Source organism: Salmo trutta, chromosome 27 (assembly GCF_901001165.1).
Source record: "Salmo trutta chromosome 27, fSalTru1.1, whole genome shotgun sequence".
NCBI lineage: Eukaryota > Metazoa > Chordata > Actinopteri > Salmoniformes > Salmonidae > Salmo > Salmo trutta.
This window is the reverse complement of record NC_042983.1, coordinates 5,159,361-5,183,366: the sequence shown is the minus strand read 5'-3', so window position 1 is coordinate 5,183,366 and position 24,006 is coordinate 5,159,361. Positions and strand designations below refer to the sequence as shown.

At 42.2% G+C, this 24,006-nt stretch overlaps 1 protein-coding gene across 1 annotated transcript in view; it reads right to left on the bottom strand.

The window, feature by feature from the left end:
- The window catches only part of ipo11 (importin 11), a 248,086-nt gene that overhangs the window by 78,419 nt on the left and 145,661 nt on the right, over positions 1 to 24,006 (bottom strand). Inside the window, exons 23-25 of the mRNA XM_029716410.1 lie at positions 22,284 to 22,444; positions 1,756 to 1,851; positions 82 to 195 (exon numbers count right to left, since the gene is read on the bottom strand). Coding sequence (XP_029572270.1) covers positions 82 to 195; positions 1,756 to 1,851; positions 22,284 to 22,444 — 371 coding nt within the window. The remainder of the gene's footprint in view (positions 1 to 81; positions 196 to 1,755; positions 1,852 to 22,283; positions 22,445 to 24,006) is intronic.

Sequence of the window (24,006 nt, the reverse complement as noted above, 5' to 3'; positions counted from 1 at the left end):
TCCTGGTTAGAGTTACGGGCCATACGGTACATCTATTATGCCAACCGTTCCACCACTCTACTAGTTGGCAAGGTGTCTCACCTCCTGGTTGTACTCGCTGGCCATCTGCGTGAGGAGAGAGGAGAAGAAACTAGCGTTCTGCAGCAGGACTCTTCCCATGATGCCCAGGTAGGTGGACATCACCACCGGGTACCGCTACAAACACACACACAAGAAAGAACAGGGTTAATGCTGAAAACATGATGTGGAGAGGAGAATGTACGCATTACTGCCATTGAGTAAGTACAGTAACTGATAAAAGCATAAAACCTTGAGCGCTTTCAGAATAAACCAGTCAAGGTAATTGTATGAGTTTGACATACAGTAAGTGCTGAGCAATTAGCGTTTCAGTTTCGATATATTTTTTAAAACATCAAATGTATTATGCATTTTGTGAGTTGAATGCTGTAAAACAGAAAACAATTAAAAAGTCCCATGATGGTAGTGACTGCCCATTACGGCTCATCACTTATTCACTATCATTTATCCACATTACTTTACAAAAAATATTTCAGTTGTGTAAATTACTTGTGTTTAATTTGATGACTATTATTTAATTCCAAGTCATCATCTCATCTCTATAGAGCTGCTGCCAAAATCACCATTTCAGTAATTCTTCAAAATAAATAAGGCATACTTTTATGACTGCTGAATATCAACTATCAATTGCTTATATCATGCATTTTCAGGTAGAGAAACCTCTGATATCTATCCCTCTCGATCGCTAGAGAAACTGTGCATTGAGTTCAAAGAAAAAACCTGAACGAAATGGAATTGTAATAATTGAACTTACGTTGGTCAATTATGCTCTTTTAAACCAAAAACATACACGGTGTACAAAACATCAAGAACACCGTCCTAATATTGAGTTGCACCACCTTTTGTCCTCAGAACAGCCTAAACCCGTCAGGGCATGGACTCTACAAGGTGTCGAAAGCATTCCACAGGGATTCTGGCCCATGTTGACTCCAATGCTTCCCGAGTTGTGTCAAGTTGGCTGGATGTCCTTTGGGTGGCGGACCATTCATAATACACATAACACATAGGAAAAAGTTGAGCGTGAAAAACCCAGTAACGTTGCTGTTCTTCACATAAACCGGAGCACCTGGCACCTACTACCATACCCCATTCAAAGGCAATTCAATATTTTGCCTTGCCCATTCAGCCTCCGAATGACACATACACAATCCATGTCTCAAGGGTTCAAAATCCTTCTTTAACCTGTTTCCACCCCTTCATCTACACTGATTGAAGTGGATTTATCAAGTGACATCAAAAGCTATGAGGGTTCATAGCCTTCACCTGAATTCACCTGGTCAGTCTGTCATGGAAAGAGTATAATGTTTTGTACACTCAGTTTACAGAGACCTATAGAGGCTAAATGGCTTATACTGTTATTCAATTTAGTCCTTATAGTGTTCGAAAGGGAACGACATAAGGAGAACCCATAGTGAGTGAGTGAGTGAGTGACTAAAGGTTCCTATGGAAGGTTCTGACAGGACGCCATATCAGTTAAAGCAGAGCTCTCATAAGAGAGAGAAAAAGAGAAAGACAGAGACAGACTAAGGTTGCAAAAATGCTGGTAACTTTCCCCAAATCCCCAACCAGGATTTCTGGAAAACCTGTGAATTTAAGGAAAGCTACTTGAATTTAGCTACCCTGATTGCACCAAAGCCCAGCTCCAAAACAGGTACAAAGCATTAACAGGTAGCTCACCTCTCCATCCACGATCCCTCTGAAGACAGAAGGCAGCAGGGGCTGGAACATGTGGGCTCCTAACACGGGGCTAACCTTTAGAGCTACTTCTACCACCTACAGAGAGAGAGAAAGAGACAGCTATTAGTCTACTATAACGCAATGCGGCTTGGTTGGTTGATCACTCGTTGTGCTACTAGAATGGCTCCTCCCTCTCGTGCTTTATCAGCTCAGTTTAATAAGGTAGCTAAAAAATTACTTTTCTGCTGCTTTCCTCACTCAGATCAGACCGGGTGTGGCTCTGACAAGGTCTATACAGAAAGGGTCTTGTTGACCTCCGGTCCGTTTGGGAAAGTTATGTATATTTAAAAAAAATGCATATCGGGTCTGGCTGGGAAAGCCCCAGGTCCATTTTGGAAAGGGTCCGACTTTTTGGACCTGTGAAAACCTCTATTACCAGGTCAGGCACACGGCCTGAAACTGTATTTCAATCCTAGAATGAACAGCCTGGAAGAGAACACCTACCCCAAGGTCTAAAACCAGCTAGTTAGCAGAGTCAACATCCTTACCAGTCCTGGACACCATATGAACGAACAGATGAACTAATGACTCTGAACAAAATGGACAACCCTCCCCAACGCTTGGATCTAGGTGCACTAGATGTCTATTGTTGGCTATCGCCCCAATAAGAAATCACGCTACTAGGGTTGCAAAGGGCAGAAACTTTATGGGAAATTTCCGTAAATCTTCCAGAAATTTTCCATGGTAAGGTAAACTTTTGTGAATTTTTCTTAACCTGTCTGGGCTAGGGGGCAGTATTTTCACGGCCGGATAAAAAAAACGTACCCCATTTAAACTGGTTACTACTCTTGCCCAGAAACAAGAATATGCATATTATTAGTAGATTTGCATAGAAAACACTCTGACGTTTCTAAAACTGTTTGAATGGTGTCTGAGTATAACAGAACTCATATGGCAGAAAAAAACCTGAGAACCTGCTAGTTCATTTTTGCTACCATGTGGGTTTTAGCTTGCTTGATTCACCTGTTTCCATACATGCTTCATTTTAAAACATGTATCTTACAAAGGAGTTGTTTAATCTAACTGCTTAACTATTTATCTGTACATGGAGTTGTATATCTGATGTGCACTATCTGATGTGTAGAGACATTTCACTGCAGCTAATGTATAAGGAAAAGCAGTGTACATTTGCAAATACTGTGCCAAATCATATGTGAAGAATGGAACAAAAATGCAGAATCATCTGGCCAAGTGCATAAAGTTCACTCAGCGCTCACATCAAGTCCCTCTACTTCTATTCGAGATGAAAATGATGAATCAGACACCTTATCGATAGCAACAGCTCACAGTCCTCCTGGAATCCTACGTTTTTTTTACTCAATGGAGGAACGTAATCAGAGAAATGCCGATGAATGTCTTGCTCGAGCTGTGTATGCAACTGGTTGACCTCCAATGCACACAGGAAATGTGTATTGGAAAAGATTTCTGAATGTTCTTCGCCCAGTTTACACCCCTCCAACCAGACATGCTTTATCTACTAATTTGTTGGATGCAGAGTTCAACAGAGTTCAAGTGAAGGTCAAGCAAATCATAGAGAAAGCCGTCTGTATTGCAATCATCTCTGATGGGTGGTCAAACGTTCATGGGCAAGGAATAATTAACTACATCATCTCTACTCCTCAACCAGTATTCTACAAAAGCACAGACACACGGGACAGCAGACACACGGGACAGCAGACACACGGGACAGCAGACACACGGGACAGCAGACACACGGGACAGCAGACACACGGGACAGCAGACACACCGGTCGCTACATTGCAGATGAGTTGAAGGCAGTCGTCAATGACCTTGGACCACAAAAGGTATTTGCACTGGTGACAGACAATGCTGTGAACATGAAGGCTGCTTGGTCTAAAGTGGAGGAGTCCTACCCTCACATCACACCCATTGGCTGTGCTGCTCATGCATTGAATCTGCTCCTCAATGACATAATGGCACTGAAAACAATGGATACACTCTATAAGAGAGCCAAGGAAATGTGAAGGGTCATCAAGTTATAGCAGCAATCTACCTCATCAAGCAAAGTGAGAAGAATAAGAGCACCACATTGAAGCTGCCCAGCAGCACCTGTTGGGGTGGTGTTGTCATCATGTTTGACAGTCTCCTGGAGGGGAAGGAGTCTCTCCAAGAAATCGCCATATCACAGTCTGCCAATACGGACAGCCCCATCAAGAGGATCCTCCTGGATGATGTATTTTGGGAGAGTTGTAAGCAGCCTGAAACGCCTGAAACCTACAACAGTAGCCATTGCACGGATTGGAGGGAGACAATGCCATCCTGTCTGATGTTCAGACTCTGCTTGCAGATGTAAGAGAAGAAATACGTAATGCCCTGCCCACTTCACTGTTGCTCCAAGCAGAGGAAACTGCAGTTCCGAAATACATTAAAAAAAGCGCGAAGACTTCTGCCTGAAGCCCATGCATGCCACAGCATACATGTTGAGAGCATCCTGTCTGGTGCAGAGATCAACAAGGCCTATGGTATCATCACTACCGTGTCTCGCCACCTTGGCCTGGATGAGGGCAAGGTTCTTGGCAGTCTGGCGAAGTACACTTCCAAGCAAGGGCTTTGGGATGGAGATGCAAAATGGCAGTCGTGCCAACATATCTCATCAGCCACCTGGTGGAAGGGACTTTGTGGATATGAGGATCTTTCCCCTGTTGCCTCCATTATCCTCCATATCCCACCAACACCAGCCACCTCAGAGCGCAACTGGTCCTTGTTTGGGAACACACACCAATGCATGCAACAGGCTGATCAATACAAGGGTTGAAAAATGTGTGGCCATCTAGGCAAATTTTTTGCTTTTTGAGCCTGACAACGAGCCATCCTCAACAAGGTTGGAAAGTGACAGTGAAGATGAGGCCTCAGAGTCTGATGTTTAAGAGGTGGACATTGTGGAGGTCCGCTGAGAAGACATGGAAGCCTGAGCGGAAGACAACCAAAGCTTTAGTTTCTAGACTATCATTTTATGTTTATGTTTTATGTTGAAAACATTTTTTGGAGATGTGATGGATCATTGGGGATCATTCAATATTCCCTTTCTTTTGTTGTTCAGTGAAATCATCCGATGTGAAGCGTCAACTCATTTAATTAAAGTTAAACTCGTAACTTAATTGTTTTTTTTATTTCTATTGGAAGGATTTAATCATTTGCAATTATGTCTACTTATGATAGGGTAAAACGTTTATGTTTCTGTCTCCATATGATATGGTAAATTTGGCCAATGCAAAAAACATCAACATTTAAATGGTATTATTATTAATTTCCATATATTCCTGTTAATTCCCATATCTTCCCATTAAGAGTTTCCACCTCTGAATATTCCACAAAATGTGCAACCCTATCCGCAACGGCCTCAGACGAACCATCAAACAGGCATAGCTTCAATACAGGACTAAGATTGAATCCTACTACACCGGCTCTGACACTCGTCAGATGTGGCAGGGCTTAAACTAATACAGACTACAAAGGGAAACCCAGCCGCGATCTGCCCAGTCATGTGAGCCTACCAGATGAGCTAAATGCCTTTCATGCTCACTTCGAGGCATGCAACACTGAAGCATACATGAGACACCCAGCCGTTCTGGACGACTGTGTTCACACTCTTGGTAGCCAAAGTGAGCAAGACCTTTAAACAGGTCAACATTCAAAAAGCCGCAGGGCCAGACGGATTACCTGGACATGTACTCAAAGCATGCACGGATCAACCGACAAGTGTCTTCACTGACATTTTCAACCTCTGTAATAACCGAGTCTGTAATACCTACATGTTTCAAGCAGACCACCATAATCCCTGTGCCCAAGGTAACCTGCCTAAATGATTACCGCACGTAGCACTCACGTCGGTAGCCATGAAGTATAGCACTCACGTCGGTAGCCATGAAGTGCTTTCAAAAGGCTGGTCATGGCTCACATCAACACCAGCAAACCCTGGAAACCCTAGACCACTCTAATTAGCATACTGCCCCAGCAGATCAACAGATGACGCAATCTCAATCGCACTCCACACTGCCCTTTCCCACCCGGACAAAAGGAAAACATATGTAAGAATGCTGTTCATTGACTACAGCTCAGAGTTCAACAACATAGTGCCCACAAAACTCATCACCAAGCTAAGGACACTGGGACTAAACACCTCCCTCTGCACCTGATCAACAACAACGATGACACAGTCTATAGGGAGGTCAGAGACCTGGCAGTGTGGTGCCAGAACAACAACCTCTACCTCAATGTGAGATTGACAAAGGAGCTGATTGTGGACTACAGGAAAAGGAGGGCCGGACACGCCCCCATTCACATCAACGGGGCTGTAGTGGAGTGGGTCGAGAGTTTCAAGTTATTTGGTGTCCATATCACCGACCAACTATCACGGGGGACCAGTACGGGAAAAAAATGTATGAAATGTATGCATTCGCTACTGTAAGTCGCTCTGGATAAGAGCGTCTGCTAAATGACTAAAATGTAAATGTAATGGTCCAAACACACCAAGACCGTCGTGATGAGGGCACGACAACACCTTTTCCCCCTCAGGAGACTGAAAAGATTTGGCATGGGTCCCCAGATCCTCAAAAAGTTCTACAGCTGCACCATCGAGAGCATCCAGACCAGTTGTATCACCGCCTAGTATGGCAACTGCTTGGCATCTGACCGTAAGGCGATACAGAGGGTAGTGCGTATGGCCCAGTACATCACTGGGGCCAAGCTTCCTACCATCCAGGACCTATATACTAGGCGGTATCAGAGGAAGGCCCAAAAAATTGTCAAAGACTCCAGTCACCCAATTCATTGACTGTTCTCTCTGCTACCGCACGGCAAGCGGTACCGGATCTCCAAGTTTAGGACCAAAAGGCTCCTTAACAGCTTCTAACCCAAAGCCATAAGAATGCTGAACAATTAATCTAATGGCCACCCGGACTACATTGACACGCCCTCCCACCCCTTTTGTTTTTACACTGCTGCTACTTGCTGTTTATCATCTATGCATAGTCGCTTTACCCCTACCTACATGTACACAATAACTCGACTAACCTGTACCCCTTCCTATTGACTCGGTACCGGTACACCCTGTATATGTGACCCGATTCAGGAAACTAGGCGTATGTCGCAAGTCACGACTTCACATGAGAGCCATTTGAACTTAAATTTTTTTTTTTTTTAATCAAAATGCGTTTTTTGGTAAATATGCCTTCTCGGACATTCATGTGCCTTTATAACAAACTTGTATGCCGTCTGTAAATACAGATACAATTCTTAAATTACGAGCCCTGTTGGTTGAACCACAGAAAAAGAAGACAACCTTCTCACTAGCCATGATTGGCTGCGATAATGAGTGGGTTGGACATGCCGAGAAAGGAGTTCGGATTGGTCTGCCATATTGAAGGCGTCTGTCTATTTGAGCTCGTCAGTCTGTGTTAGTAATCTTGTCAAACGTGGCTTTTTTTATGTATTGTGTAGTGGAGCTGCATAAGTGTTGCTTTCCACTTTCTGGAGGATCAAGTTTTGAAATCAGTGGAATTAGAGTATGACAGCTAAAGAGATGGAGAAAACAACTGTCTCTGGATTACATCTTCTAACTAAGGGCAACCATGGTATGGCATTCCTGACAGGAAGACGCATCCATGATGCATGTTGATGTATGCAGGTAAGATAGCTAGATACATTTTCAGATATTACACATTTCTAATTTTGACAGAAAGTGGTTTCATTTCAAGCTAAAGTGTACTGTTAGCTAGCTAGCTAACGTTAGCTGGCTGGCTCCCTAGCTGATGTTATTATTCATATCCCAGAGGCGTATTCATGCAGGGTAGTAACAACATGATGACACTTTGTTCATTGTTGTTTAATTAGCTAACATTAGCTGGCTGGCTCGTTAGCTAACGTTAAGTGACGTGTGTGATCTTAAACGTTGTTTACCTAGCTAGGTTCACTGTTTACCTAGATAGCTAGCTAGCTAACGTTAGCTGGTTGGCTCCCTAGCTGATGTTATTATTTGTATCCCAGAGCCAATTGCTTTTCTAGTTAAAGCCTAATGTTAGCTAGCTAACATTGAACCTGGTTGTTAGCTCCCAGCACTGTGGCATTGTTTTGCACTGTTAATTGTTGTTTAACTAGCTAACGTTAGCTGGCTGGCTCGTTAGCTAATGTTACGTGACGTGTGTGAACTTACTTTGTTTACCTAGCTATGTTCATTGTTTGCCTAGCTAGCTAGCAATATGTCTTAAGCTAAAGTGTACTGTTAGCTAGCTAATGTTAGTTGGTTGACTCCCTGTCTTGTTTTGTACGCTTTGTACAAGTAATAAAACGCAGAACTACAGGATGTTTCTTAACATAACTCTTTATTAACTAGCTACAACTGCATGTTCGCCTATCTCCAACCACGATCAACTGACTATGCCCTAACTGTCTGGGTGGTCTTAACCAATCACTGCACAGTAGGATACGGCGGTAAAATGCATCCAATTATAATTCAGTATGCATTCACATATGAATATTACACTCCCTAGCTGACATTCGTATCCCAGAGCCATTTGCTTTTGTTGTTAGAGCCTAATGTTAGCTAGCTAACATTGCACTTGGTTGGTTAGCTCTCAGCACTGTGGCATTGTTAGCACTGTTTATTGTTGTTTAACTAGCTAATGTTAGCTGGCTGGCTCGTTAGCTAACGTTACATTACGTGTGTACAACACCCGTTGAATATGGCCGGTGTCAGTAAACATCTGCAAAAAAGCGGAATGAAATTGTTGCCAGCAGAGCCGGTTAGGCTGTTTTCATGTTATCCAGAGGTAAACAAATCATTGGCCAGAGCGTCAAGTGTGCGCGCCGAGAGCAAAACGAGATCAGTGGGGCTAAAACTTAAGAGGGTGTGAACGATGCTGAGCTGGTGTAGACAAAGAAGAGCTCTTCACGAGATACCAAACATTTAAAGGTAATTTTCTCAAAAGTGAGTTTACAAGTTGATCAATTTTCAAAGCAGAATGACTTTTCCATTGTTCCGCAAATGCAGTGTATGATATACCATTTTGTAGCTCTGAGTCTCAAAATTTGCTACACAAGACTTTATCCAGGTGGTGAGTCACGTATATAGCCTCATTACTGTGTAACTTTTTATTTTACAACTTTTACTTTAATTTGTAAATATTTTCTCAACCCTTTCTTGAACAGCATTGTTGGTTAAGGACTTGTAAGTAAGCATTTCACAGTAAGGTGAAGTATTCAACCCCTTTATTATGGTTAAGTGCAGGAGTAAACATTTGCTTAAGACACATAATAAGTTGCATGGACTCACTTTGCGTGCAATAATAGTGTTTGCCATGATTTTTGAATGACTACCTCATCTCTGTATCCCACACATACAATGATCGGTAAGGTCCCCTCAGTTGAGCAGTGAATTTCAAAAAACAGATTCAACCACAAAAACCAGGGAGGTTTTCCAGTGCCTCTCAAAGAAGGGCACCCATTGGTAGATGGGTAAAAAGAACAAACAGACATTAAATAAAGATTAAATATCCCTTTGAGCATGGTGAAGTTATTAATTAAACTTTGTATGGTGTATTAATACACCCAGTCACTACAAATACAGGCATCCTTCCTAACTCAGTTGCCGGAGAGGTAGGAAACTGCTCAAGGATTTCACCATGAGGCCAATGGTGACTTTAAAAAAGTTACAGAACTGAAAGACTGTGATAGAAGAAATCTGTTGATGGCTAAACATTGTATTTACTACACAATACTACCTAATTGTCAGAGTGAAAAGGAAGCCTGTACAGAATGAAAATATTCCAAAACATGCATCCTGTTTGCAACTAGGCAGGCACTAAAGTAAAACAGCAAAAATGTTGGCAAAGAAATTAACTTTTTATCCCGAATACAAAGTGTTAGGTTTCGGGCTAATCCAGTACAACACATTACGGAGTACCACTCTTACCCAGAATTAATCACCACTGTTATTGCTTTCAAAAGTGTTTTTAACATGTATTGACTCAGGGGTGTGAATACTTAAGTAAATGAGATATCTGTATTTCATTTTCAAAACATTTGAGTGTAGATGGGTGAGAGAAAAAAAAAACATACATTTAATTCATTTTGAATTCAGGCTGTAACAACAAATGTGGAATAAAGGTTATGAATACTTTCTGAAGGCACTGTAGTGAGCAATATGTTTGGAACATCAAATCGCAATAAAATTGGCATATCGAATCGCAATACATAAAATGGTGAGAATCACAATACACATCGAATCGGCACCCAAGTATCATGATATATTTTGAGGTCCCTGGCAATTCCCAGCCCTAGATAACATAGGATAGTGGATAAACGATATGAGTGAGTATGTGTGTGAGTATGTGTTTGTTTTGTGTGTGTGTGTGTGTGTGTGTGTGTGTGTGTGTGTGTGTGTGTGTGTGTGTGTGTGTGTGTGTGTTATGACATGAAGAGCAGGGCATCCGATCTAAAGACTCCTCTCCTCTGCCCACAGCACCATGATCAAAGACACAATCAGGACATAACCCCTGACCTCTACACAGTCTATTCTTATCAGAATTTTACTATTCCGATAGCCTCTCCCTCTAATACTTTTCAACATTTCACTTTGTTTGATCTTTCAACTTCAAACGTTTGACACCATGGCCAATGACCAATGGCCAATGACAAAATCTCAGTTAGAAGACGATACAAAATAACTTAATGGAACATTTCAGCCAGGGCTCGACATTAACGCTTGTCCTCATCTGGGACAAGTCAAAAAGCCTCATGTCCAAACCGATGCTGACATGAGGCACCAGAAAATGTAGCCAAACTTTAATTACATAAATATAGGCTAAATGACAGTCATGTTTGATAAATAAAATGAAAGATAATTAACAATGTCTAAAGGCTTGATTCTGTCGACATACTCGAGGTACGGTTAGTTCAGATCAAACGGTCACCCGAGAGTGTTGCGCACAGCATATCACCCACATTGAATCTGAGCTGCGGCGGTCAGCATTCTGAAACTATTTAACCAAACTTAATTGTTTAAAACCTGGACTTATGTAATTTTATGAAGCATGTCTTACCTCGTTTCAAAGTAACCTAGCCCAAAATATGACAATGGAAATGTTGAGGAAATTATTTTATAAACACTTTATATGCCATTGAAACCAGCATTCTTCTCATATTCTATTGGTTCTCAAATCAACATAATTGTATTGCCCAGCAGCCAAAGGCATAATTCTAGTCATACATGTAACCCATGCTAGATGATGCATCTTTAGATCTCCCTCTCTTTCTTAGTTTCATCACTGTCACAGGAAACCTCTCATGTGCACTTTTGAGAATGGTGTATTCCCGGTAATTTCCTTTTGAACCCGTCGCACGTAGCCTGCATTGTTGCACTTATAATATGTGACCGACCAGCTCGATTTAGATTCACGAGGCCATGTACTAAAAAAACAAAGACTAAAAGCTGGTTTATACTATGGGTGTGTCATAAATTCAATCTGTAGTGCCAGATTGTGTTTAGGGGCGCTCTGGGCATTCATAAACTCGTTGTCAGATTGTCCATTTGTAAATTCAGAGCGTTTCGCTCTCGGAGTGTTCAGAGCGCACACTGAACGCTCTGGCGGAGGAGTAGGGTTGATCCGAGCGTTCTGACCTAACAGCAGCAGTCAAGCTAACTGGCTAACGTTGGCTAGCTTGCTAGCTACTTCCAGACAAATGAGGGAACCGCTCACTCTGACCATTTTATTCGCCTTAGCAGCACTGGTTAGGCAGTTTTTTGTGTTATTCAGAGCGTTGGTTCTCTGCAACTGCGCTGCTGGCAACGATTTAATTACGTTTTTTTGCTAACGTTTACTGACACCTGCCATATTCAACAGGTGTTGAGCGTTCGTAAATTCGTCAGTTATTCATAAGAAGAACTAAAAGGTTATCACCATTATGTTAAACAGTCAGATCTATTGCATCAGCCTCATTTCTTTTTACATGTTCTAATGTGCAGTGGTCGTATGAATTTAGGATCTGTCCCAGAATCTATTTTTCTTGTAAAGTGGTTCCTTGCATCATACAATTATGTAAAAATTGTGTTACACACCTTTTTTTTGGAGGGTGTTAGGGGGGAGGGGGTGATTGGTGATGCAATCAACAGTGGATGGGTGGAGAAACCATCCAGATTGCTAGCTCACCGTTCTGTTCCAAGTGAAACCGAATGGGAGCATACACACCTTCAGGGTGGTCCCAATAGGGCAAACGGCCAGAACAGGGAAGGGCCTATTGAATTTATCTAATAAACGTATTTTTATTTTCCATTGTAAAACATTCTGCTACGGTGTGCACTAAATGAATAAAACCGAGGCTAGTGAGAACAGAGAGGGTGAAAACGTTCTCTGAGCTGAGTCTTCTTCACTCTGTTGTTCTGCTTCTGTCCTCAAATGGGAGCTAAGTTCTTTAATGTAACGAGGGATGTAACGATTCAGCAACACACATCGGTCCCCGGTTCAAATGTTTAAGATGCATCGGTCAGAAAATCTATTGAAAAGATTACTTTCTTTCTACCTTCCCGAAAAAACTGTGTCCTCTCCATCAGTGGTGAACTAAGCATGTAATTACGTTGACAGTCATTCATCTTCAAGTCATTTTGCATGCCAAACAACCTCAAGAAATATACAGTGCCTTCGTAAAGTATTCAGACCCCTTGACTTTTTCCACATTTTGTTACATTACAGCCTTATTCTAAAATGGATTAAATACATTTTTTTTTTTTAAATGGTCAGCAATCTACATATAATACCCAATAATGAAATAATCGAATACAGGTTTTTATACATTTTTGCTAAAATACAGAAAATTCTAAATAAATCATAGGGTCATCAGCAAAGCACCCCCACGCCATCACACCTCCATCACATGCTTCACGGTTGGGAACCACACATGCGGAAATCATCCGTTCACCTACTCCGAGCTCCTCTGTCCAGTGTCTGTTCTTTTGCCCTCTTAATCTTTTATTTTTATTGGCCAGTCTGAGATATGGCTTTTTCTTTGCAACTCTGCCAAGGCGGCCAGCATCCCGGAGTCACCTCTTCACTGTTGACATTGAGACTGGTGTTTTGCGGGTACTATTTAATGAAGCTGCCAGTTGAGGACTTGTGAGGCGTTGGTTTCTCAAACTAGACACGATTTGTCCTCTTGCTCAGTTGTGCACCTTGGGCCTCCCACTCCTCTTTCTATTCTGTTTAGAGCCAGTTTGCGCTGTTCTGTGAAGGGAGAAGTACACAGCGTTGTACGAGATCTTCAGTTTCTTAGCAAATTCTCGCATGGAATAGCCTTCATTTCTCAGAACAGGCAAGTAATAGTATGTAAACTTGTAGGCATGTGAGGAAGCTGATGGGGCATGAACCAAGAAAAATGGCCCCATTCCAGATGCTGTAAAGGATTACATCAAGAGCATGGGAGGTGTGGATATGTCAGACGCGCTGATAGGCTACTACAATTTTCTCCACAAGACAATGAAATGGTACAAGACATTGTTCTATCACTTCATCGACATTGCTGTGGTGAATGCCTTCATCCTCCAGAAGGAAATGGCTAAGAGCTGTGGACAGACCCCCATGACACAGCTAGCCTTCAGGGAGCTGCTCATCCAGGGGCTTGCCGACTATGGTACAAAGTCCACTGCAGCGCCTTCTGTCCCCTCTACTCCTGTTCACCTGCCAAAATACATAACTGCAGACCTGAATGTGCCTCAGGGCCAAAAGAGTACAGCGGGGAGGCGTCGTTGTATTCCTTGCCACAAGAAATATCCCATCACCTGCACTACTTGTGCAGTTACTTTCTGCTTCACAGCAGAAAGAGACTGCTATGGGACTTGGCATAAGCAGCACAATCTTGTGTAGAGGACTGTGGGTGTTCTAAATAGTCTAATTGTACATTTTAAAAAAGTATTCACTTTGTGTGTGGTTTGTGGTGTGTGCACTTATGACATTAGATAAGTGTTGGCTGCTAACTTACCCTTATCTTAAATAGTTCACTTGTGTGTTGGGAGGCATTGGATCAGTGTTCTCGTTACATCTCATGTTAGTACCTTTTATGTAGGGAAGCTAATGATTCATTATGACATTCCTGGGTAAACTTAATTTTTGATTACCATAGCATTTTATGTTCTCTATAGTTACGTACTTGAAAATGTATCAAATTGACCAATTCGGCCACTTGGAGGGCACTTGGGTATATTTGGGGAAACTCGTGAGGGACACCTGGGACACTTCATACTAAATATTATGCAGCTCTCACTCGCTCATGTTGCCCTGTTGTGAACAACATCTAAATTATCCCCAGCTTCCTATTTCAATGTACGGCCAGTCTTTTGCATTTCAAAGAAGAAAAAATATATATGCAGAAAACACTTTTTTTGTTTGTTTGATCTTTTACCAGATCTATTGTGTTTTATTCACCTACATTCATTTCAAATCTACACAAACCTCTAAGTGTTTCCTTTCAAATAGTATCAATAATATGCATATCCTTGCTTCAGGTCCTGAGCTACAGGCAGTTAGATTTGGGTATGTCATTTTTGGCTGAAATTGAGATGAAGGGTCCTATCCAGAAGAAGATAATCAGCTTTTTGATATGCCACCCCTGTCAGGGGGATGGGATTATCTTGGCAAAGGAGAAATGCTCACTCACAGGATGTAAACAGATTTGTGCCCAACGTTTCAGAGAAATATGCTTTTTGTGTTTATGGAACATTTCTGGGATTTTTTTTATTTCAGCTCATGAAACATGGGACCAAGACTTTACATGTTGTGTTTAATTATTGTTCCGTGTACATACATACATACATACATACATACATACATACATACATACATACATACATACATACAAAAACATAAACTCAACATGTAAAGTGTTGGTTCCATTATGAACACTTGCTCTTTCCATGTATACTGACCAGGTGAAAGCTATGATCCCTTATTGATGTCACTTGTTAAATCCACTACGATGAAGGGGAGGAGACAAGTTAAAGAAGGATTTTTAAGTCTTGAGACATGGATTGTGCATGTATGCCATTGTGTGTGTGCCATTGAATGGACAAGACAAGATTGAAGTGCCTCTGAACGGGGTATGGTAGTGGATGCATCGGTTTGAGTGTCAAGAACTGCAGCGCAGCTGCGTTTTTCACACAACAGTTTCCTGTGTGTATCAAGAACGGTCCACCACCCAAAGGACATCCAGCCAACTTAAACACAACTGGGAAGCATTGGAGTCAATAAGGGCCAGCATCCCTGTGGAACGCTTGACACCTTGTAGAGTCCATGCCCAGACGAATTGAGGCTGTTGTGAGGGCAAAAGGTGGTGCAACTCAATATTAATAAAGGTGTTCCTAATGTTTTGTACAATCGGTGTATATCTGGTGCAGAGAGATGAGAAAATGAGTTTCTCAGTCATGGAAATAAAAGTGCTGAAAACATGTTGGCTCACTATTTTAAAATAAAAATGGAGAATAAACTATAGGATTACAAATACCGGCGTTTTGGTCAGGTACAACTGACTAGCGCTAGCTAACGCTACCTAGAAGAAGAAAAAACTAAGTGTCAATAATCAATATAATATCAGCCAAAATAATATTGAGATATTTAACTATAGACTTCTTCCCCCCATCACTAATTCAGTCCCGACAAATTATTTCGGTTTACACGCAGAATCTTTCCACGAGAGATTACACAAACGCACAACACAAATTCACACACAACCAGGTAATGGAATTCCAATATGGATCCTGCATGGCCATCGTACTAATGCTCTTTCCTAGTATTTTCCAGGGGAGCTTAACTTCTCTAACAATAACATTGTTTTTTCCTTCATTTTGTCAGAACAAAACATGCCAGACACACAACGAGGGAGGCATATCAAAATCATAAAGTCAAAAATATTTCATGCCATCAGCCTTTTAAAGTTCCCTCTTTGCGTTTGAAGTCGGAGAGAAATGACAGTTAGCAAGCTGACTTTTTTTATTTAAGGGAATGAATGACGATGTAGGTTGTCAACGTGGTAACGGCTGAGCGGCTAAGAGCTTTTCCAAGGAAAATAATTGCATGTATGTATGCAGCCCTTTGGAGGGTGAGCAAGACCTCTAAAGAAATTATAGAATCCTGTATATTGGAATGGTAAAGGTCAAGTCTATTACTAAAAAGCATAGAAAGGCCGAAACATTATTAAACATACATTAATAGACATAATATTCAACTCCAAACCCATGGAAAGTGGAAGATAAGCAGGCAAGATGGATGTCCCTTAACTAAGAAGAACGTAGTGTTTCTACATTATATTCCAATATAGATAAATATCTAGAATCATGTTTGTCGACCCTTTCTGGTCTCTAAATAACGTCTCAACTGTCAACTTTTTAGGAGTAACATCATATTAAAGCTATTGCCAAGGCTACAGTAAACGCTATCATCGAGACTACTGTCAACAAACTGATCTTTTAAACAATGTACACGTGATGACTTCACCAACAAGTCACTGAATGTGCAACTTTTGGTGCAATACGGACATGCTGCACATCAACTCAGTTTCTGTAGTAGACAATAGTGCTCCGTAGACGAGGTGTCAGTAGAAAGTTAACAGCACGACAGGATCAACGAGCTAACCTATAGAATGATCTAGAGGCAAAAACAGCACTAACGACAACAGGATGAGAGAAAAAAAAAAACACTTCAACCAGAGCCATATATTTAGACATATTTATAAATATACATCTCTGACCTCAATCAGTTGCCTCAGTTCCCCTCATTAGCTGAGAAAAACACAGCAGCATCTCTGTTCATCAATTTGTGTGTCAATTAGCAGCGAGTGGCGTCACCTCTGCTCTGTTGCTATCGACAACCGCACTGGAGGAGTAACAAGTTAATTAGCGCCACTAAAAGTCACTTCCTGTAGCTACCCTACCCTTCCTCAGAAATGGTGTGTCAGTGGCGGTCGGTGCCGTTTAAGATCATTTAACAAAATGATGAGCATGGCCTTATTTCTATGACAGAATATTGGATGACTGTCACTAATATTCCATTCACTTAGCTTAATGTAACATCGATAGGTTTAAGTTACTACATGATACTCATTTTTCCTAAACCCATCGTAAGGCTGCTACAATCTAGCCTATGAACGAAAGTTTACCACGTACAGAGGTCGAGAGAAAGATAAGTAATCAAGTTGAAAGACAGTGACACATTCAATAACGCCTTGCACACTCTTTCCGGCAGCTAGCCGATCTAGGGTGTAATCATTAGTCCAACAGTTGCAAAAGAGAGTTTCTATTGGACCAATTCAGGTATGTTGATCCCAGTTTCATTCCATTTGCTTCCATTTTAAGAAACGTTATTCAACATAATCGGCATAATGAATACACCCCTGATCACACGCAAACACAGTTCCCTTTCATAGCAGCCACATTCAAACAGCATGATCACTTTGCTCGTTAATTCCTTCTCGCATCAACGTACTCTCCTCCTTTCACCTTCGCTTGTGGAATTCAGTGCACAACACAGCAGCTGTCTGTGACCAGGCAAAAAAGCACTTTCCAAGCCAAACCTTTATATCATACCCGCTAACCGCTGCACATCGTTGTCACCATATTAGCTAATGTCATAGTCAACATCGCTACTAGAACTAATCATTAGTAAACCCGCTACAATCATGCAGTACAGTGTACAGTGAGCATGCAAGCAGATGACCAGTTATACCTGCAGGGCCAGTGGCAAATTAATTACACCAAAAGCTAAACTTCACTTGGAAAAGTTCCAGTGTTGGATAGCCACAGCCAGCTAGCTAACATAACATCCCTCTCTGTTTAAGTTGGGTGTTTGAATAGGCTAAACTAGCTAGCTGCATTCGCAATATAGCTAGTTTGCTCTCTCTCTCTTGCTTCTCCATTTTTTAAGAAATGACTTTGTTAACTGTTCAACTATTGTCTTTCTGAGTCAACTTCTCACCATATTTTATGCACTGCAGTGCTAGCTAGCTTTAGCTTATGCTTTGAGTACTATACTCATTCTGATCCTTTGATTGGGTAGACAACATGTCAGTCCAGGCTGCAAGAGCTCTGATAGGTTGGAGGATGTCCTCCAGAAGTTGTCAATATGTAAGTCTATGGAAAGGGGTGAGAACCATGGTTTTGTACCAAGTGGAGGATGGAAACTAGCTGTCCTCCGGCTACACCATGGTGCTACCCAACAGAGTGCTGTTGAGGGTACTGTAGACCTTCATTGCAAAAACAGTGTGTTTTAATAAATTATTTGGTGACGTGAATATATTCACTATATGTTTCACTATTTTGGTCCTCCCCATCCTCCTCTGAGGAACCTCCACTGGTGTGTATATGTGTAATAATAATTATTTCACACATGTATTAATATGCATGTGAAAATTGGAAAAGTGTTTTTTTTTTTTGCATTTCCCACTGAGACACCACAGCTCTTTAAGGCAAATATACCCTGAGTGTACAAAACATTAAGAACACCTTCCTAATATGTAGTTGCACCACCTTTTGCCCTCAGAACAGCCTCAATTCATTGGGGCATGGACTCTACAAGGTGTCGAAAGCGTTCCACAGGGATTCTGGCTCATGTTGACTCCAATGCGTTCCACAGTGGTGGACCATTCTTGATACAAACGGAAACTGTTGAGCATAAAAACCCAGCAGTGTTGCAGTTCTTGACACAAACCACACTGACTACCATACCCCGTTCAAAGGCACTTAAATCTATTGTCTTGCCCATTCACTCTCTGAATGGCACACATACACAATCCATGTCACAATTGTCAAGGCTTAAGAATCCTTCTTTAACCAACTACACTAATTGAAATGGATTTAACAAGTGACATCTGTAAGGGATCATAGCGTTCACCTGGAATCACATGGTCAGTACGTCATGGAAAGAGCAGTGTTTTGTACACTGTGTAATGGCATGTTATAGTGCTTGATGAAGAATATATGGGGAATGGAGGGAGAGCGGGAAAGAGGGGAGGGAGAGAAGCTTTCACAGAATAGTACCATATATTTTAAAATGTTTTTAATCTAGAACTATTCCACACACTTAATTACATTTTTTTATTGGACACACTCTATTGCCAAATGGCCACTGAGGCAACAAACTGAGGTAAGAGAGAGAGATGTGGGCCATCTTCTGAATACAAGGATTGTCTTGTTCCACACTAGATCCAAGATGGCAGTGGATTCAAACAGGTGGCTGTAATCTGACACCGAGACTCATGCATTTCTTTCTTACTCTCTCCATCTCCCCGACTTTCTCTCTTTTAATATTTCTGTCTCCCCCACTTCTCTGTTCCCTCTCCCCATCTCTTTCTATTGCTTTCTCCCTCTCTCTCAGGGGCCAGCGGGACACAGCAGCACAGTGCCTGGCCTCAGCCTCTCTCTCTGTCTCTCACACTGGCATCGCAGACTTGAGCTGCTTTTCCTCCTCAGTCATCCTCTTCAACAGGGAGGCAAGTGGCTGACACTGTCCCCACAGAAAAAACTCTGTCCTTCAGAGCCCACCACACACCACCCTTCTCCTCCTCTCACTCCCTCCTTCCCTCGTACTCTCCTGTTGCTCTGAGGGGCGACTCCCAAATCGACAGTGCTGACCAGTCTGTACACATCTCCACCTCATCTCACCCTTAATCCTTCTCCTACTCCCTCTTCTTCCCTCTAGTCCTCCCCTCTCATTAAGTTCCCGTCAGCCTCCCAAACCCACTGAACAAGCCAATGCAGCTATGAACACCACATCAATCACTTTAGAAACCAGATCACCAAGTATATACTGAACAAAAATATAAACGCAACATGTAAAGTGTTGGTCCAATGTTTCATGAGCTAAGGGTCCAGAAATCTTCCATACGCACAAAAAGCTTATTTTCGCTCACATTTTGTGCACAAATTTGTTTACATTCCTGTTAGTGAGCATTTCTCTTTGCCAAGATAATCTATCCACTTGACAGGTGTGGCATATCAAGAAGCTGATTAAACAGCACGATCATCACAGCACGATCATTGTGCTGCGGCCAATAAAATGCCACTTTAAAATGTGTTTTGTCACAACACAATGCTACAGATGTCTAAAGTTTTAAGGGAGCGTGCAATTGGCATACTGACTGCAGGAATCTCCGCCAGAGAATTAAATGTTCATTTCTCTACCACAAGCCGCTTCAAACATTGTTTTAGAGAATTTGACAGTACGCCCAATGGGCCTCACAACCGCAGACCATGTGTAACCACGCCAGCCCAGGACCTTCACATCCAACTTCTTCACCTGCGGGATCATCTGAGGCGGTGCTGCACATTATTTCTGTCTATAATAAAGCCCTTTTGTGGGGGAAAATCTAATTCTGATTGGCTGGGCCTGGCCGCCAAATGGGTGGGCCTATGCCCGCCCAGGCCCACCCATGGCTGCGCCCCTGCCCAGTCATGTGAAACCCCCAGATTAGGGCCGAATGAATTTATTTCAATTAACTGATTTCCTTATATGAACTGTAACTCAGTAAAATCTTTGAAATTGTTGCATGTTGCATTTACATTTTTGTTCAGTATACATGGAGACCAGTGGCATCTGGTGGGATTTTAAAGCGGAGGACGGGCTCATGGTAATTACTGGAACAGATTGGAATAAATGGAATCAAACACATGTATCATGGTTTCCATATGTTTGGCACCATTAAATTCTAAAATGGATGGATGGAAGCAAAGATGGAGAGGAAAAGGAGGGAAACAAAGGAAAGGAGGAGCGAGAAAGCAGAGATAAGTAGGGAGGGAGTTAGCTATCAGGGTGACCCACTAAAGCAATGCAGTATTAAGAGCACACAGCCTTGTTATTCCCTCTTTGATTGAATCAAATCAAATGTATTTATATAGCCCTTCTTACATCAGCTGATATCTCAAAGTGCTGTACAGAAACCCAGCCTAAAACCCCAAACAGCAAGCAATGCAGGTGTAGAAGCACGGTGTTAACAGCTGAAGGCTAACTCCTGGTACAGGGAGAGGTTTTTCCCCCTCACTGCCCTGTTACACTGATGGACATACTGTACGCATAGGCTGGGGGGGAGGCAGGGAAAATATTTGTTTGTTTCTTTGTAAAATATGTAGTCTTATTTAGTCTTTGGCCCACCGAGATAAAGAGGAAATCAAACATAGTCCTCATCTACAGCTAGATTAAACCAGCATTGGTCTCCCATTACTGTACATTGTTCATTTGAACTATTAGTTTTATGTACAGGCTGTGCCCAGAGCGAAACAACCTTCACATCCTACTGGGCAGTACAATTAGAGTGACCTTATACTGGGCAGTTGCTTTGTTCAAGTAACACTGTGCACAGCGTTAACTCTCACTGCTGCTTTAGCCCCAGAGCCTTGCCCAGTTACTGGTGCAGTACACTACTGTTGGCTCATACTGCCTCCAAATCAAAACAAATGTTATTTGTCACATGCTTTGTAAACAACAGGTGTAGACTAACAGTAAAATGCTTACTTACGGGCCCTTCCCTACAATGCAGAGAGAAAAATAAAAATATTTTTAAAAAGTATAACGTGAGGAATAAATCCACAATGAGTAACAATAACTTGGCTATATACACGGGCTACCAGTGCCGAGTCTATGTGTAGGGGTACGAGGTAATTGAAGTTGATATATACATATAGGCAGGGATAAAGTGACTAGGCGACAAGACAATAAACAGTAGCAGCAGAGTCTGTGAAGAATCAAAAGAGATAAAGGAAAAAGAGTCGATGCAGATTGTCCCGGTAGCTATTGGTTAACTATTTAGCAGTCTTATGGCTTGGGGGAAGAAGCTGTTCATGGTCCTGTTGGTTCCAGACTTGGTGCTCCGGTACCGCTTGCCTCGCGGTAGCAGAGAGAACAGTCTATAACTTGGGTGTGGCTGGAGTCTCTGACAATTTTTAGGGCCTACATCTGACACCGCCTGATATAGAGGACTTGGATGGCAGGGAGCTTGGATGGCACCGAGTTTAGGAAACCCTGCTCTAGAGGAAGAAAGAGATGTGGTTCTTGTATCCGTTCTGTGATCCCTGCATCCCTCTCTTCCCCAATACTATACAGTACGGGGCTGGAGGGGAGCGGGTCGAGAGCTTCATGTTCCTCACTGTCCACATCACAAAGGAATTAACATGGTACACACAACAACACAGTCTTGAATAAGGCACGACAGCGCCTCTTCCCCCTTAGGAGGCTGAAAGGATTTGGCATTGGCGGCGCGAGCAGAGCGCCCCCCCCCCTCTCTCTTTGGACTCATGCTAGGCAGCAGCACAGTCGTGTTAGAAGTGGAGTTTTCCCAGAAATACAATTCTCAGAATAGCCATGATTAAATTCCTAAAGCCGACCGGCACATCGATAATGGAGAGTAAAACAGAGTGAAAACAATTGTACAAAAGGGTGCAAGCGCAGGCACACAAGCACAGACACAAACACACACACTACCTTCAGAACTTGGACTTGTCCTTCGTTGGTGATATCTTTGAGTAGATTACAGAAGGATCTGCACAGGCCCTCAGCATAGTTCTGTAGGAAGTCAGTAGCTGACAGGTAGATGTAGGCGTTGACTATCTGGAAGCATGTCCTCAGGTTCTCTGAGCTCATCTCTGAAACAGATAAATACACATCACATTAGAGGGAGGGAGAGATGAGCCAGACAGACTCCTAATCTCTGTGTGCTTTACAGTGTGCAAGGTCCTATCTCACCAGGCAGTGAGAGGCTGGCCTGGCACTAAGGGATGGATGCTCTTGAGGATGCCACCCCTCAGCAGGCCCAGGCAATATCAACATCCACTGCCAAGATCCATGTCTCGTTTCAGTGCTAGGAACCAAGTGATATCGTGAGTCTCAATGATTTGACTCACTAGCACATTTTGAACAGCTAAGGGCTTGAACAAACTACGTCGTCATGCAGTCCATGATCCAACATTAGTCAAGAACACTTGAAGAAACTCAAACCTTCCTGGTTAAATAAAGGTTAAATAAATCAAAATAAAAGAACTGTTGCTGAGTCGAGCAAAACACCACACTCCTGCAAGCCTGCCTAACTACAGCACCATGCGGGTTAATATGATAATAAATACATTCTCCAACATCTAAATGATTCAAACACACCCTCTACTTTTCCCACCAGTGCGTTTTCCACATCTACCTGATTAGTGACGGAGTTTTGCAGCTCAGTGATTGAAGCAAACACAAACCATCAAGAGGTAGAGACTCCAGCTGTGTGTTTGTGTTTCTGGATTATTAGCGCTGATCAATTACGCGTGACAAACTTGTCTAATCACCAACAATCTTATTTTCATGTCAATTATTATTTACATTTCCTTTACTCTGTTCAGCCCTTAGTGTTAATCCGCACAGAAAGGTATAGTAGAACGGCGTGAGTCCCCAATGGCACCCTATTCCCTATGTGTAGTGCACTACTGTTGACAAGGGCCCATAGGACTCTGGTCAAAAATAGTGCATTTATAGGGAATAGGGTGCCTATTGGGACGGAACCCTAGGAGCCTTAATCTATCAAGAGAATCTGCATCTCGCCACAGAAAAGGAGCAAACGACAGAACATTGATGAGACAAAGTAGAAAGCTATACAACAAAGCAATCAATAAATCTAATTGAAATTGATACGGAAATCTGCATATTTTTAACAATTCAAGCCACTAGGGAACTAAAATGTAAATGAGAAATACATGAATAAGGGATTAATGATGAACCTTTACTAATCATTCTGGAACCTAGCTACTCCCAGATAGTATTCAAGCCACTAGGAATTAACATATAAATGAGAAATACATGATGATGGGATTAATGACGAACCTTTACTAATCATTATGGAACCCAGCTACTGTAACCCTGTTGTTTATCATGTGACTCACTATGGGCTTGTAAGAGCTGCTTTTGACGGTTTCTTTCCATAGATGTGCAATAACTAAACTGACCACAGCCACAGAGCCATACTGGTGTGTGTGTGTGTGTATAGGTCAGCAAACTCTTCCTAGATTGCCACGAGGAGCTCAATTTAACAGTGATGTGGAGTGTCATGGTGGCTGATCCAAACCCCCTCCCAACACACACACACACACACACACACACACACACACACACGGAGCTTGTGTCTGATGGTAATGTGAAGTGACAGGGTTACCGCTCCTAACGCCTGGAATAG